The 17341-nt window shown below is 39.4% G+C and overlaps 1 protein-coding gene across 5 annotated transcripts in view; it reads right to left on the reverse strand.

Moving 5' to 3' along the window:
• PRKRA (protein activator of interferon induced protein kinase EIF2AK2) overlaps positions 1-17341 on the reverse strand; it is an 18624-nt gene continuing 1283 nt past the window's right edge. For 3 of the 5 annotated variants that reach the window (XM_004701458.2, XM_045294961.1, XM_045294963.1), the window contains 6 exons: positions 13370-13451; positions 6409-6487; positions 4724-4841; positions 3353-3447; positions 2297-2468; positions 1-706 (listed from right to left, as the gene is read on the reverse strand). In XM_004701458.2, coding sequence (XP_004701515.1) covers positions 549-706; positions 2297-2468; positions 3353-3447; positions 4724-4841; positions 6409-6487; positions 13370-13451 — 704 coding nt within the window. In that variant the 3' untranslated portion in view covers positions 1-548. Of the gene's footprint in view, positions 707-2296; positions 2469-3352; positions 3448-4723; positions 4842-6408; positions 6488-8411; positions 8896-13322; positions 13452-17341 lie in introns of those variants that run through there. The other 2 variants (XM_045294966.1, XM_045294976.1) reach the window with 2 other exon arrangements.

Below are 17341 nucleotides of genomic sequence, written 5' to 3' on the forward strand. Positions count from 1 at the left end.
TGCTCCATGAAGTCTTTAATAAAATGCACAGAACTTCAGTAAAACAACAGCTTTTTATTACATGGATTCAAATACACAGTAGACGAGTCATTTTCCTGAAAATTTACAGTCAGCCAATACAATCCTGTTATGTTCGGCGTCTCAACACTTAATTCTAAAAGGCGTCCTTTGAATTCCCTTCACAAAACCTTGCACAAAGCGGGTAAGCATCAGTAAGAAGCTGCTGCTATCAGAAGTTTCTTTTAATCGTTGTCATCATCCTCAGAAACAAAACACATGCGTCTTCTTCCTCCTGTGTGCAAGGTATTGTAAGACGGGTGCTTTCTGAGTGTGGTACAAAGTTTATAAATACAATATACCAATACAAAATGGAAGCCATTAAAAAGAGGTTATCAACAACTGCTGGGATAATTAAGTCTGGGATGCTGATGGAATCTATGAAGACATTTAAAAACAACACAAACTCATACAGCACAGTGAACACTTTACTTGGAAAGGGGAGAGGGCTTTCTAAGTGCTACTGGCGGATTTTCTAAGTTGCCCCCAGTTCACTTTTTTTCGGACACTATCTTTAAGTACTGTAAAGCATTGTGCGCCGCGTCGCTCTGTGCATTGCTGTAGGAGATCCCAGTGCCGTGACAGACTGTGATAGGACTAGTTGACAGTTCAGCCAGACATTGATACTGTCCAGTGGCACTCAGTTCTTCTGTAAGGAAATAGCAAACATGACAGTTAATGCCAAGCATCAATAAAGCAGGTCTTTTGTGACAACAAGACTACTCTACTTACGTATCAGCTTTGTCAGGCACGTGAGACAAACAGAGACAAAACTACGTGTCTAGCTATGGCAGTTAATTCCAGAACAGTCACTTGAGGGAACGCTAAAAATACAGCCGCGCAAACCTCACTGTAACTATTCCACCTGAAACACAGGGTTGAAAGTATCAGAAGTGGTGGGAGTCTAAACATTTATTAAACACTCTCCCAAGGCAGCAGTTCTAATGTGCTAGTTGAAAGCGTTTGCAAGTCCCTGGACCACAGGAAGCTTCTTCAAAGTCAATATTCGTGACTTGTCTCTGCCTCCTAGCACTCAACACGTGCACCTTTTGTATTTACTGAGAAGGAGTCTCCCACCATCATCCTTTCTGTGGACCTGCAGTGAATTCTCAAGTGCTGCTTCGTTCGTGATACATTAAAACAGTACCCTTGATCCAATATTCAATCCCCACGAGTAGAGAAAATTAAAAAAACGAAAACTCTTCCAGCTACTAAAATACCCTTCTCTCCCAGTGCTAAGAGCTTTGACATGTGAGACCCACACTTCTCACCAGGCCCAACACGGTCCACAGCATGGTGATGGTACACCAAAACAACAGAAACAACCCTAACCAAACCCCATCCAACCAATCAGCTTTACAACTAACGTAATGTAAGATGCAAATGGATTTGATTTTCAATCTGTGCGCCATTTGTCTACCTATATGAGTAGTGGTGAGAGAAAACACAGGCGATGGCAGATAATGGCTCACCTGGGGAAAAGTTATGAATGAAATCTGTCCGCATATGCATTCTCCCAGTATCGGGACAGTGGCATAGCAGAGAAGAGGTCTGGCCTCCATACACTTGGTACTTGCTTTAGAATGCTTTCTTATTTACCAACCTAGACATTAAGACGAGTGTAACAGTGCATTTAATTGGGACTCTTCCTGTAATCTAGCTTACCCATCGCTACCACACTGACTAGCTCTATAACCTTGGAGACATTTCTCAACTTTTCCCTACCTTACTTTCTTCACCCACTGTCACTGCGTCATTTGACTCATACCTACTTTATAGGGCACAGTCAAACTGCTCTTTTGGGTTTCTGAGGCTGTAACTCTTTGGAGGAGGAGAAAGCCTCATCTCTCTCCCTTGGAGTGGCTGGTGAGTTTGAACTGCTGACCTCGTGGTTAACAGCCTAAAGTGTAACCCACTATGTCACCAGGGTTCCTGAATGAGGATCACCGAGCCTAGTCACTGCAGTTAATTTGAGGACTCTGTAAGTTGATCTGTAAGTGTCCTTACAATGCCCATCAAGCTTAGCTATTATTATTTTTGTTACTGTTAACAGTATAGACATTATCTATTATTTTTCAAAGTAATAGGGCATTAACAACTCTGTATATATATACTCTGATAATTATATATAGTCAGCATTCTAGAGCAAAAAGATATATCAGAATACAAATTTCTGATTCTCAATTATCTTTAAAGAAAGAACATTTCTTGAGATAAGCGAAAGAATGAAAAATCATACCTATATCCAAATATGTTATATTAAAACCTTGTTCCCTGGCGATCTCACTAAGTAGCTGGATATAATCCATGTTGGGAATACTGAGAAGGGTTCTTTTCAGCAAGTTGATCTTCTCACCAGGAGAATTCCTCAAGGAATGCCAAGTACATCCTAAAGTGTGTCCTAGGTTTGTCTGGAAAACACAGATTAAGACTTCTACTCTTAGCTAACACTGAGTTCAACACTATTATCATTAAAAGTACGTGCACATTTAGAACTTTCTAAAACATGTCTAAATGGATACCATTTGGTTAACTTTCCAATTTAAACTAGACAACATTAACAAGGATATTCGTTAAAAAAATACCACAACTTTTTTGTTTTTAAATGAAGTACTTGTAATAAAATATAAGTATTTATAAGGATATTCTTAATACAATGGTGTCTCAGTGAAATTTCCTGATGGTCCATGTTAAGAAGTACAAGGTATTTAAGATCATCATATGCAGATCTGAAAATAATTGAATTTGCCTCCAATTTATAAATTGGAGCAATTTATAAATCAAAGTATAAAATAACTTCGATATCTTAATAGTTCCTGTGTTCCCTATATATATATATATATATATATACACAGCTCTGTGTGTGTGTGTGTGTATATATATATACACTCTGATAATTATATATAGTCAGCATTCTAGAGCTGAAACTTAGAAAGAAAACAGTGAAACTGTCGAAAAGCTGAAACATGCGGTTTGGGAAGAATAAGTAGCTGTCACCATTCAAATGAATGGCAGGGATGCCAGGCGGCTTCTTTCAAAGGGAGAGTGTCTCTGAGAATGTACTAATTCTCATTTGTCTAGATTTTTAGATCTCATCCTTGACTATCTCCCCAAAGCCCTCCCCTACCTTGTCACCCCTCTGACCCACACTGACACGTGGAAGCCAGATAAAGCTGTAGTAGTGTACCACTGACACGAAGAAATCTCTTAAATGACACTGGGAGGACCCAGACAACAAGGTTTCCTTTAGGAAAGATGTTTAATTACATCAATAGGACCTTTGAACATTACTTACTAAAGAAATGTGGTTGTCAAGAGAAATATTACTGAATTTGGCAAGACATTTCTCAGCAGCATTCCTCTTGGCTTGTTTTTTTGATGGCCCCGTTCCTAAACAAAGAAAAGGAAATGGTAGATGTTAGGAAAGAAATGAATGCTCATAAAGGGTGATTTCATATTTAAAGTATAGTGTCAGATCAGAGAATAACCTCATGGTGTTTAACACACTTCTTAACCTGGCGTTCTTAGGATTCTGAAGATATGTCTTTACTATTTTTTGGAAATAGCTATACTTTTTTATTTTAACAGTTATATTCACGTTAAAGAATCACTTTTGTGTTAATTTTGGCCAAATACTCAAAAATGTCAAGGTATAACTGAATTACAACCCCTTATCTTTCAATACTGATTTTTTTGCTTATTGTTTTCTATAAACTGACAACTATGTGGGACTTCTTTTCTATAGCACTAATAAGGGCATAGAGGATGCTGGGATTTAAATACACCACAAATATAATTTACTTCAATGTTTTTCTTTTATGCATTAAAACTGAGGTACAGGGAGATGGAAGAAAGCTCTGCCTAAGTTTACAAAACAGGACTCTCTCAAGAATGGAAGTGAAGACCCTGCTTTTGGCCCAGTGTTCTCTGCACTGGCCTCTGCTACGAGTCTTCTCACAGGCATGTATTTATTATTACTTGAAACTACTTGGCCAATGGTAAACTTCTTCTCCTAATGCACTTTAGAAGAGTAAAACAACATGCCAGGGAGTACACAGGGATTCTCATCCATAGTGCTTTTCTAGGTGACTACTCTTTTTCAGCGTAGGGCCTTTTCAACACCACACCAAAACAACCAAACCCGTTGCCATGGAGTGTATCCCAACACAGAAGTGGCTATAATATAAAAGGACAATTCCTACTTTACTTTCATTCAGTGCTAAATTTTTGCCATCTAGTTTTTTATTAAGTCACCTTCTTTTCAACCGCATTTTCTCTCGTTTTCTTATCTTCTAGAATGAAAGATGTTTAAACTCCTAAGGATTTTTTTTCTCCACAATGAGTTTTTTTTTTTTTTTTGAGTTTTGTTTTTTTAGTCACTAAGACAACAAAGAATATTTCTTCTAAGTTTGGTCAATTATTTATCTTTCCATTAATAAACTCTTATTTTTTAATAGCAGATTAAAAGCATATAAATATGCTTAAGCTAAATGCTTATTTTTAAATTTATTTTTAAAATGTTAGCTATTAAAGCAGGAATATATAAAATTTTCATCCACAGAATTAATTGAAAAGTTATTACAGAAGAAATTTCCAGAGTCATTCCTCATCTGAAAACATTTCAAATGTCTCTAACTGTATGAAGGTGAGGGGAAAAAAAAAGTACCAGTTTCCATAAATGACTCTAGCCTGCAAATTGTGGTATATTCTCTCTTATGAACAGGTCCTCCCTCTTGGGAAAGTGTATACTCGGGTAGTCTCCAGCCATGATGAATAGCCAATTCCTATAAAATGAACATAAGGCTTCAGTAATGATTTTAACTATGCAAAGGTCCAAGCAGACATGATACTCTTTCCTGAGTTTTATTACATTTCTATTACACGTTTGAAAGGGATACTGCTGTTAGACAATGGAAAAATGAGGAAAAACCCTGTAGTTTTCAGAGATGCTTCAGAAATGTTTATGTTTTATAAGTCCACAATACCAAGTGAAGAATGGCATTGTTCCATGAAGCCACAGAAAGCTAAGATCAAAGAGTTCAAATAGACAGGCTACTATTACCCCTTCAGGAACAGCAGAAAGGACATCTACAGGTGTCATTGCCATCAGTGCTCAAGGCCTTCCCTCTGCTAAGGACGTCCATGCCCACAGCTGGCTAACTATTGCCTGATCAAAAGCAGATGAGGAGTAGGGATTGCAAACAGACTTGGATTAGGTTGAGGAAAGAAGGTAGAGAAAACTATAGAAAAACAAAGTAGGAAAGAGAGACCAAAGGACTAGCTGGATGACAAAGCATGTCGATAATCTGCAAGGAAGGCTATTCCGTATGCAGAAATTCACAGCTGAAAAAAAATAATAAGCAAATGAGCAGCCTACTTCCTTTGTTTTGAGTTAGGTTACCCAAAATGAGTTCCTTAAAAGTCTTTTGTCACAACAGAAGTATTAATATTCTTAGCTGTCGACACACAGCATTCAAGACAGATAAACATTTTTAAAATGTTAGCTATTAAAGCAGGAATATATAAAATTTTCATCCTCAGGAACAGTACTGGGAGTAGCAATACCATGAGGGTAGTGAGAAGGTAGGGGGTGAAGGGGGAGAAACAGGGAACCAATTATAATAATTGATGTATAAACACTTCCCCACCAGGGACGAACAACAGAAACATGGATGAAGGGAGACAGCGGACGGTGTAAGATATGCAAATAATAATTTATCATTTATCAAGGGTCTACAAGGGTGGGATGTTGAGAGAGGGAGGGAAAAAGAGGAGCTGATACACACAGCTCAAGCAGAAAGAAAATGTTTTGAAAACGATGATGGCAACATGGAGAAGTGTGCTTAATACTTACTACTGAATGATGGATTGTTAGATTTGTAAGAGGCCCCCAATAAAATGATTAATTAAAAAAAAAACTGATGGCAACATATGTACAAATGTGTTTGACACAATTGATGTATGGATTGTTAAAGAGTTGTAAGAGCCCCCAATATAAAGATAATAAAAAAATTCTAAATGATAATAAAATTAAAAATATATATTCTTAAAACACTTGGGTGCACTGAGGTCCTGTTGATCTCAAATGAGAATTCCACAGACCAAAAGCAGATATTGCAAATGGATGAAAATCCAAAACGTATAGAAATAGAAAAACAATTTAAAGTTAGTTTTTTTTTTTGAGCCCCCCCTCCCCCTAAAGTTAGTTCTTTAATGTTGAATGATTTTAACTTGGAAAACAAAATATTTCACCATCTTATCTTTAAAATATTAATTCTCTGTCATGACCCCTGTAATAACATTTCTTATCAGTAGACAAAATGTTCCATGTGGAAAAATTGCATGACTTACCTGTAATGAACCAATAGGGTTAAGCTGGCTCTTCGGTTGTTTTGAAGGATCAGGCATTAACGGGTCAGGAACTGCAAAGCTAAACATTTGTTTAAGGTTATAAAACAAAACAGTCTTATAAACAAATTATTATATAAATGATGAGTATTTTAAAGTGGCGTTTTGGCTTTTGCCATTCCTTCTACTGGGAATCCCCTCCTCTCAAACCTCTTCCCTGGGCATCCAGTCTGCTCATCATCCAAATAATACTTCGCGTCCCTATGAAACTGAGAGGGCAGTGCGTGTGGTAGTGAAGGAAGGCCAATTTGCAAAAGGAGGGTGGAATGGATGCACTTGAAGAATGGGATCAGTATCCAGAATGGTACACATAGAAATCGGTGTACGAGTGGGTACCCAAAAAATCCTGGAATTTTTTCAAAGCTATGTATTAAAATTTTTTTTTTTTAACAAAACAAACTCATCAACTTCAAAGTACTGTCCCATTACTTAATAACATTTATTAAATCTGCAATTCCATTTTTGGAAACATTTTTCAAACTCATGTTTGGATAGCTCACAGCACCTCCCTCAGTTTTTTTCTTTACCTCCTCTACGTCCTCATATCACTGTCCTTTCATAGCCCCCTCTATTCCCAGAAACAAAAAAGTCTCATGGAGCGGGGTCAGGTGAGTAAGGTGTGGGGGGCAAATGAAGCATGTTGTTTTTTGCCCAAAACTAACGCACTGAGATCACTGCGTGAGCAGGTGCTTTGCCATGGTGGCAAAACCAGTCCCCCCACCCCCATCGGCCACAAATCAGGACTTTTTTGTCACACATTGTTATGCAATCTTTTCAGAACCTCTAAATAGTCTGACCTGGTGGAATGAACTTCAAATGCACTAGGAGTTGACATTTTTATCTGTTAGGGATGTCCAGAATAAGGTTTGTCACCAATAGACATTTCACCATTTTTGAAATGAGAAAACCACTCGTACACTTGAGTTTTTCCCTAGCACTGTCCTTGTCAACTGTATTCAACATCACAACAGCGGCATTATTCTTGAGCAGGAAACAAAATTTCACAGCCTCATGCTGCTATCTTAAATCTTTTACTAAAAAATTCACAGCACACCTTCCCAGGTGACACTATTGAGTGCACTAACTCAGAGTGAGTCGCTCGATGCTCACCTAGCAGGAAAAATGTGTACTGTGAAAGTTCTGCTCTGCCCAGCGCAATTCCAGTTTTTTGGGGGGTACCTCCTCGTATACTGTGTATCTTCACCAAACCAAAAAATAATAGAGAAAAACAAAAGCAGCTTATCTTTTTAGACCCCAGTGGAAGAAAACTTCTCTTCTTTGAATCAGTGGTTCTCAAGGAAATTATTTTATCACAATACATTATTTATGATGATAATTCTGACGAATACATTATATGCCCACCATTATCACCCCTCTACTACCCATACTGTAAGCTCATTGATGGTAGGACTGTGCATTACTTACTTTCATAAGCACTGTGGGGTTTTGTGCCACAGATGTTCAATGAAAATGTATTTAAACTATACTATTGTTAGTATAGACCAATAATTAGCCAGGTAACATAAGTTTAGCCTGGTAAGGGGATAATATGGATCATAAATGCTTTCCAATCTCAATAACTATGGGGGAGGTAACTTTGATCTGTTGTCTGATAGTTCTGGGATAGTCCGCTAAGATTTATATAGTACTCTACATAACATAGATGGCTTGCATGAATTGGCTGTCATCATGCAGATATTCTGATTATAGGAAAGAGACCATTTCTACTAGGTGGTTTGAAATTAGTAGTTATTATGGAATTCAGTGCCTGACATGAAAAAAGCCACATTCCAAGCTACTACCACTTAGGTAACTGGAAAACCATTTATCCATGACAAATGAAGTTTAGTTTTTGCCACTTCCTCCAGTTCTTTTTTAACTGCCAGAATGTCAGTTAAATGTATCAGCCTGATACATAGGCTGATATTATTTGAGCATTCACTTACTCTGCTGCATGCCGAAGCTACCCAAGTAATTGTGATGGAGAAGTGAGAAAGCCTCTGTATTCAATCACTCTAGGCCTGATTACAGCTTAGTAATTCCCATCTTACCTGTCAAGAAGCACAAATAATATTTGCAAGGTGTATAAATCTTTTTGCTGACAAAATTAATTGCTCATGTGTGAAAAGAACATTCAGATCATCTGCTCATTTCCACAAATGTACCCAATACTTTGTATGGAAGTATTTGGGTGACACGCATGTAGCGTGACCATCACTGAGGAAAAGGGGTGGGGGAGTGGAGAACCCAATACCTGTTATGTCATTTGGCACATCTTGAAAGCTAATAATTACAATGCATGACTCTAGGGAATCAAACATCACATGAGGACCAAGGCTTGTCTCAGCCAAGGGCCTGTCTACAGGGTTAGCATGCTACACACAACACAGAAGCCACCACTTGTCTGTCAGTTTGTCTCCCATGTGGCTTGAGTGTTGCTGTGATGCTGGAAGCGATCTCACTGGTATTTTAAATGGCAGCAGGGTCACCCAAAGTGAACAATTTCAGAAGCACTTCCAGATGAAGAATAGACGATCGGGAAGGAATAGGCTGTCTACTTCAGAAGTGAGCTACGAAAAACCCTATAGACAGTATGGAAACATTGTCAGTTACTAATGAACAGCAGCAGACCACTGTCAGACAGAGAGCAAGAAGAGGAGCCCCTTAGGTCAGAAAGTATGGAAAATCTGGCTGAGGAAAAGCTCCCTGCTCAAAGTAGAGTCCTAATGACATGGACGAGTAAAGCCTTTGGAAGCTTCATTTGCTGATGAGCTATAAATATAAAATTAGTAAGTATGAATTTAAGAAAATGGAAAGTAATTAAAAATGCAATGCAATGTATAGATTGCTATTCTAGGCCTTAGTGAGTGAAGCGGACTGGGATAAGCCACTGTGGATCAGGTTCTATGCCAGGAATGACACAATCAAGAAGAATGGCATTGCATTCTTATTTTAAAAGGACATTTCAAGATCTAGCGTGACGTATGATGCCATCTGTTGTCGTAAACTGAGAACTTGGTAGAGTGTATCTGGCCTTATTCCGTAACTCACAACCAGAGGCCTAGAAAACTGACCCTATTTAGAGAAAGAGCTCCATTGTTCCGAAATAGCGATGCCTTTAAATACACATTCTCCAGGCCGAAAATGTGCCTCCCCCGCAATAGCCCTCATTATGGAAGTCATAAAAGAGCTACCATAAAACATATCTCAGGCCTGCATCTAGCTAGTTGCTATGCCTGAAGGTTTTCTGTAGATAAGAGCAATCCGGTTCTATAGGCAAACCTACCACAAAATGTGGCAAACCACTGGGAGGGCTCAGGGGCATTCGAGGTCAACCAGCACTAGGTCAAGATGATGGCTCACTTCACTGCTACTTTATTATGTTACCAGCTTATGACATTGACTATGTAATATGTTCGCTGTATGATGTGGATGCCTTTTGAAAGATCAGTAGGCCCCATTATATATACCCACTGAAGAATACATTCATGCTCTTGCTCCTGACATAGGGACAAGGAGACCCTGTGTCCCGCAGTCTGTCTGTCTGCCTTATTTTCCATAATCGCAAAGTTGCTCCTGAGGACCCATTTGAGTGTGGGGAACCATATCCCCACAACCTGTGATAGCACAAGGAAATGCAATTAATACAACTACTATTCAAATTTATGCACCAACCATGAAAGTTTGTGATAAAAAATGAAACCGAAAATGTGTGATCAAGATGCATTGAGAATTTTTGGTGATTTAGAACCCAAAAGTTGTACACAAAGAGCAAAGATGAGTAGTTGGAAAATAGGGTCTTGGTGACAGAAACGAAGTAGGAGATCAAATAGATAGAATTTTGTAAGACCAATATGGTGAAGTCTACTATCAGCAGCTAAAACCAGGCCAGGGTCTGCCTATGGAACAGACCATCAATTGTTCTGGTTGAAGCTGAAGAAAATTAAAACAAGCCCTCAAGAGCTAAAATACAACTGTGAAAATATCTCACACAAATTTCGACAACATCTCAAGACCCGTGGAGCTGTGGTATAACATCAAGGACCTCACACGTGAAGAAAGCAAAAGGCCATTAAAATAAAGAAAAGAAAGAAGAGATCAGCATACATGTCAGAAAAGACTGTGAAATTCACTTTTAGTTATGGAATAGCTAAGGCAAACGAAAGAAATGATAAATCTAAAGAGCTGAACAGAAAATTTCAAGGGGCTGCTTGAGAAGACAAAGTAAAATATTATGAAATGTGCAAAGATCTATAGTTAGAAAACCAAAAACCAAATTTCATCTTGAATTAAAATAAAGAAAAATTTCAAACCTCAAGTTGCAACATTGAAAGATTCTACAGACAAAATACTGAATGATGCAGGAAGTACCAAAAGATGGAAATACACAAAATCATTGTACTAAAAATAACTAGTCTACATTACACAATTTCAAAAGGTAGCATAGAAGAAACAATGGGGTTGAAGGAAGAAATCCAAGCTTTACTGAATGCATTAGCCAGAAATAAGGCTCCAGGAGTTGATGGTATACCAACTGATGAAGCACTAGAAACATTCATCTATGCCAATATATTTGGAAGACTGCTACGTGGCCAACTGATTGGAAGCGATCTGTATTTGTGCCCATTCTAAAGAGTGTGACCCAACAGAATGTCCAAAGTATAGAACAATATCATTGATATCACATGCTAATACAATTCTGCTGAAAATAATCCAAACAATGTTTGCAGCAGTACATTGGCAGTGACCTGCAAGAGGTTAAGGCCAGATTCAAAAGAGGATGTGAACAAGGGATATCATTGTTGACATCAGATGGATCTTGGCTGGAAGTAGACCATACCAGAAAGATGTTTACTTGTGTTTTATTGACTATGCGATGGCATTCGACTATGTGGATCATAACAAACTACAGATAGCCTTGAGAAGAATGGGAATACCAGAACACCTAATTGTGCTCATGTGGAACCTGTACATATATAAGAGGCAGTTTTGCAGAGGGAACAAGGGAACACTGCATGGTTTCAAATCAGGAAAGGTGTGCATCAAGGTTGTATCCTCTCACCTTACTTATTCAATCTGTTTGCTGAGCAAATCATCAGGGAAAATGGATTCTCTGAAGAATATGGCAAGAGGATTGGCCGGAGGAAGCTTATTAACAACCTGTGACATGCAGAGGACACAACCTTGCTAGCTGAAAGTGAGAACTTGAAGCACCCGCTGATAAAGATCAAGGGTTGAAGCCTTCAGCATGGATTACAATTCAGTGTACAGAACACCAAAATCCTGACATCTGGACCAAGAGGGAACATCATGATAAATGGAGAAATGTTTAAGATTGAAAGGATTCTGTCTTTCGTGAATCGACAATCAATGCTCCTGGTGGCAGCTGTCAAGCGATCAAACAATGCATTGCATCAGGTAAATCTGCCACACAAGACCTCTTTAAAATGCTGAAAAGCGAGGATGTTACTTTGAGGACTAATATGTGCCTGACTTAAGCCTTTGTGTTTTCAATCACCTCATATACGTATGAAATTTGGACATCGAGTAAGGAAACCTGTGAAGAAGAATCAATGCATCTGAACTATTGTGTTGGTGAAGACTATTGAAAGTACCACGAACTGCCAAAAGAACAACAAATCTGTCTCTTGAACAGCCAGAATGCTCCTTAACGGCAAGGAGGTGAGACTTAAAGAGGAAGGCCCCAGACCAGACAGACGACTCAGTGGCTGCAACGGCTCAAAGATAAGAACAGCTATGAGGGTGGTGCAGGATCAGGCAGACTTTCCTTCTGTTGCGCACAGGGTCCCTATAAGGAAGAACTGACTAGGCAGCACTAACAACAGCCCTGGTAAGGGCTGACCTAAGCTGCCCAAAGCTTTAGAATGACTTAGAAAGAGGATCCTGAAAGAGAACCTAACGCCAAAAGTATCGCTATATGGCTAAAATCCTTTGAATATTAATCAATTAAGCAGTGAAGACTGGCATGATAGTAAGGCATAAAGGATAATGTTAGTATAAAAAAATACTGATGCTTGAATTTGTAAATCGATGACTTTTTTTTCTTCCCAAATGTTACCAGATTCAGCCATGATTTATTGAAGGGAATTGCAATTCAGTGATTTCACTGACACTTTTAAAAAACACCAGTCAGTTATCTTGAAGTATGGTCTCCAATGTGGGATGTGTCTGAGGTTGTGTATTTCTGGCAGGAACTCCATGGAACAGTTTTCAGTCTGTCACGTCGGGGAGATGACACCAGTGTCTCATTACTGGTGCTGTTGGCTCTGATCACATGGTTACGGCGGTGTCTGTCAGATTTTTACACTGGAAAATTAGTACTGTTGGCATTATAGTTAATAAATATTTTGTAGGGAATGTATTTGGAGACTGTGTAAATATCTTTGGTTTCATCATATGTTCGTCCAATTTTAACATGCACTGGTGATTCTTGCCCATGTTTTTACTTTGTTTCTTGCCTAAGGATGATTTTTTAATCTCCCTCATTTCTTCTGTATTTATGAATGGTACTTTTACCTACAACAGTGCTTTTAGCGGATCTTTTTCTGTCCCGTGCCTTGTTTTCTTTGGTGTAGAAATAATTGAGATCTTAATAAAGTAAAACATTAGCCAGATAAACTCTAATTTTCTATAGCTAACTTCTATCTGGTTTAAAAATAAGTACAGCCTCGTTCCTGAGACTCCTCATGTTAATAGCTGCTTGTTGGACTTGCTTTCTTAAAGATACAACTGTCTTCAAATGGACGACAGATTCCCGCAAGAAAATAGGATGTCTGAGTTGATACGTTAACAACAGTTTACTGCTTCTGTGGGTGTGTTCACACTTTCAATCTTACCTCAGCCATGATACTTTTGTGCTGCAGAACAAAGAAATTGAGCTCACCAAATACTTGCATTGGCTTTCAAAATGTTTATGGCAGCCTCTGCAGCTCTATGTTTCGCCAGCTTCTTACTTGTACCTTCACCTGAAATATGGTTAAAAAAACAAACAATCAGAAAAACCATTATATAAAAAAAAGACTTTTATAAAAAAGGTGGTTTTTTTTTAATACAAAATCACCGGAGGGTCTACATACAGGCAGTCCCTGGTTTAGAATGGAGCTGTATTCGATGGCCTACCAGCGATGAGTGTGGCAGGCAGAGCATATGCCCTGGTACAGCTCAAGTCTCTTCACTCCCCAAACGAGCAGTTTCTCTTGATGCAGTAGAGCCCATCCTTCCTCAAGCATGGTAGACACCAATGCATATAAAAAGCCAAACGGGAGTCTGCGAGAATGTTTGGAGAGGGACATCATTTTAGTTTTTGCCAGGTGCTAGCTAGGCTGCTGAGATTGGCAGATCTCTGGGGTTCTTACTTGCCGTACTGTAATCTGAGAAGAGCCCTGGTGGTAGGGCTTAGGCTTTGAGGTCAGCAGTTTGAAACCAACAGCTGTTTCAAGGCTTTCTACTTCCATAGACTTGGTCTCTGAAACAGGGGCAGTGCTACCCTGTCTTACAGACTCGCTATGAGTCGGAATCAACTCAATAGCAGTGAGTCTTGCTTGCAGAACTGCAAGATTAGGCTTGCAGGATTTCAAAGCTGCATGTGTGGCAAGAAAAGAATTTGTTGGGAGTAATGGCTGATTTGAGAAGCTCTGGTGGTGTAGGTTACTTGCTGGGTTGCTATTTATAACCCACTTAAAAGCACCAGTTCGAACCCATCAAGATTTACAGTCTCAGAAACTCACAGAGGGCAGTTCTACCTTGTCCTATACGGTTGCTATGAGTTGGAATCTCAGTTTGGCAGTGAATTTGCCTTTTGGAGTGGTTGGTTCAATTGTTTCAAAGTGAGGGCAAATTTACAGAATTAGAGACAGTCATGGACCTAGTGCCAACTGCAAGCACTAAAATGTGGCCCTGCCCAAATTTCCTTCTGCAAAAACTCAGCTACCATGCTATTTTGGATTTTATATGCACCGATGTTTACTTTGCTTGAGGCAGACTGATAAATGGTTATCAGGATTAAGAGAAACCCTTGAAACAGAGCCTACACCCAGGATATACTCCGTAAAGGGCAATTTGTTTTTAAGTTGGATGTTCTTAGCCCAGGGACTGCATAAACACACATACACACCCCCCCGGTGATAAAAGCATATACGGCACGCAGTTCTTATTATAATAAAATGCTGCTCACAGGAAAAACATTTTAAAGTTACAAGTTTGGTTCTCTGCCTACCTATATAAAAATCTTTATTATCCCTACATTACATTTATACATACACACAATAAAATTGTGATAAAGTAGACCATGTCACTTTTTCTGAAAAATACAATTTAGTATTTCATTCTTTTACTCCTATAGAGGGGGTGACTTTATTTTCCCTTCCTCTGAGTAAGAACTGACTTTCTGGATGGCAACAAACTGTTCATTTTAGAGGGGTCACTTTCAGCAAAGCTGTTTGACAGCAAAATGGGTCAATTTATTTTGAAGGCCCATCCTGGACTGGATCAAACCTCTCAGCACTCATGCCTGCAACTGGGCAGATTGTTGGACAGGTTTTATACAGAAGACAATCCAAAAAACAAAAACCAAATTAAGTACCATCGATTCTAACTCACAGCAACCCTACAGGACAGGGTAGAACTGCCCCTGTGGGTTTCCAAGACTGTAACTCTTTAAGGGAGCAGAAAGCCTCGTCTTTCTTCCAAGGGCTGGTTGGTGGTTTCAAATTACTAGCCTCGTGGTTAGGAGCCCCAAACATAGGCATGACGCCACCAGGGCTCCTACAGAAAGTGATAGCTTGTGTATATCCCATCTCATCTCTATCCCTTTCGTGGGTAGATGAGGGGGGGCAAAACTGACTAATCATTAAGGTTCATGTCTAAATTCCAGTCATCCATCACACCTTGTGAATGGTCACTGTAATCTTTTCCCTGCTGATTTCCAACTGGATGGTGAGAACCTTCTCAGGTAGTTTCAGGGTGCTGGCATGAGTTCTGCTGCGGAAGGAGAGAGGGCACTGTAGAGGAGTAACCCAAGTCAGGGGACACACAGACCGTATCTGTGAGTCCGCTATCATAGTTCTCAGGGAGGGAGGCTCCTGCACAGAGAGAACAGCCTAGGCTGGAGCTCCATCTGTAAGCAGCATGTGAAGCATGGAGTGGTAAGGCAGACCGGGGTTAGGATGCAGCTCCTCTCCTTTTGGAAGGGCACAGAAGGTCTCATGGAGGAAGAGATAACCTATCAGAAACTGAAAAGATTAGTAGAAAGGAGTAAGGTGATGAGAGTGGGGGTTTAGAAAGAGCATTTTAAGCAGAGAAAAGACCACCTGTAAAAGTTTAAAGGCAACACAAAACAGTGTTCTCGGGAGTCTTAAGTCGTGGGGCATAGTTAAAGTCTCAGAGGTTGAGAGACAAGATTTTGAGGGAAAAGGCTAGACACTTGGAGAAGAGAAAGATCTTGTGAATTTGTGCCTTCATGTACATAGGAACCACCTGGAAATTTAGTTCAGCTGCACACTCTGATTCTGAAGTTCAGAGATGGGGCCTGATCGTCTTGCATGTTCATTACCTGCTGTCAGTGCTGCTGCTGACCACACGTGAAGAAACTAGGTATGGAAGCCATGTTATGAAATTTGTATTTATCCACAGGGAAACCTGTGACAGGATTTTAAGCAGAGAAACTATGAACAGATTTGAATTCTAAAACAAACACTCTGAATGTTGTATGGAGACTGAACTGGATATTACAAGACTAGATAGAAATCTATGAGACTGTAGCTCTGATGTAGGCAGCCTACCTTCAGGAGGTATTTAGGAGGTAGGATTTGGTTATGACTGGACAAGAGGTGGAGGAAAGGGTTAAGAAGACAAAACCCCTATTTCTAGTGTGAGCAACCAGGCGGTGGAGTTGCCTATGTTGAGATAGGGAATGCAGGGAACATAGGGTTTTTTTGGGGGGAAAGAGGTTCAATTCGGGAGAATGTGATTTTGAGGTGCCATTGATTAATCCATGAGACAAAGTCTATCAAGCACTAGCCAACACTGTAACTGGGCCTACACCAAAGATAAAGAGTTCACAATTATCATGCTTTACATAGTACGAGAAGCCTTGTAGGCAGATAATCTTGTAAAGGAAGTCAGCGCAGTTTGTAAAACAAGTCCTAGTGATGCACTAGGTTGTGTCGAGCTGCTAAACACAAGATTGGAGGTTCAAATCCACCAGCCTGCTCCATTGGAGAAAGAAGAGGCTTTCTGCTCCCATAAAGACTGCAGCCTCAGAATCCATATGGAGTACTGCTACTATCCTATAGTGTCGCTATCGCACAGCAGCGGGTTTGGGTATTTAAACATAGATTAGATGAAGCAGTGATAACATGTGGACTCTCCAGTTCACACAAGGTCCCTTCCAGGCAGTGCAGACAATCCACCTACCTCACACAGACAAGAAAGCATCTACATTTTAACAGGACTTCCACAGTGACAAAAACAAATGATGCCTACCCATTACCAGATGGTAGAATTTCAACCTTCTTACTAAAAAATTCTTTTCTTGGGATTTGTCCAAGTTGAAATTTCTATGAAATGTTTTGTTTGTAATAGATCATGTTCACACTTACAGATGGGTAACTTCAGTTATCATTTGCTCAGGTTCATAGACTTTATAAAGTATATGTCTGAACTCTTGGAATTTCATTGCTTTGTGAACTTGGATATATTACTTATCATCTCTTTTAATTGGTTTCCTCACATATGAAAATGATAACATATAAAACACCTATACCCAACTAGAAGTTGCTGAATTTGTGAAGCTTCTCATTCGTGGCCTTCCTCATTTGAGTTGGATACAAAATCAGATGTACGTAGTCCAAAACAG

This window comes from Echinops telfairi, unplaced genomic scaffold, assembly GCF_000313985.2.
Source record: "Echinops telfairi isolate 266 unplaced genomic scaffold, ASM31398v2 ScPeMD7_3;HRSCAF=10, whole genome shotgun sequence".
Taxonomy (NCBI): domain Eukaryota; kingdom Metazoa; phylum Chordata; class Mammalia; order Afrosoricida; family Tenrecidae; genus Echinops; species Echinops telfairi.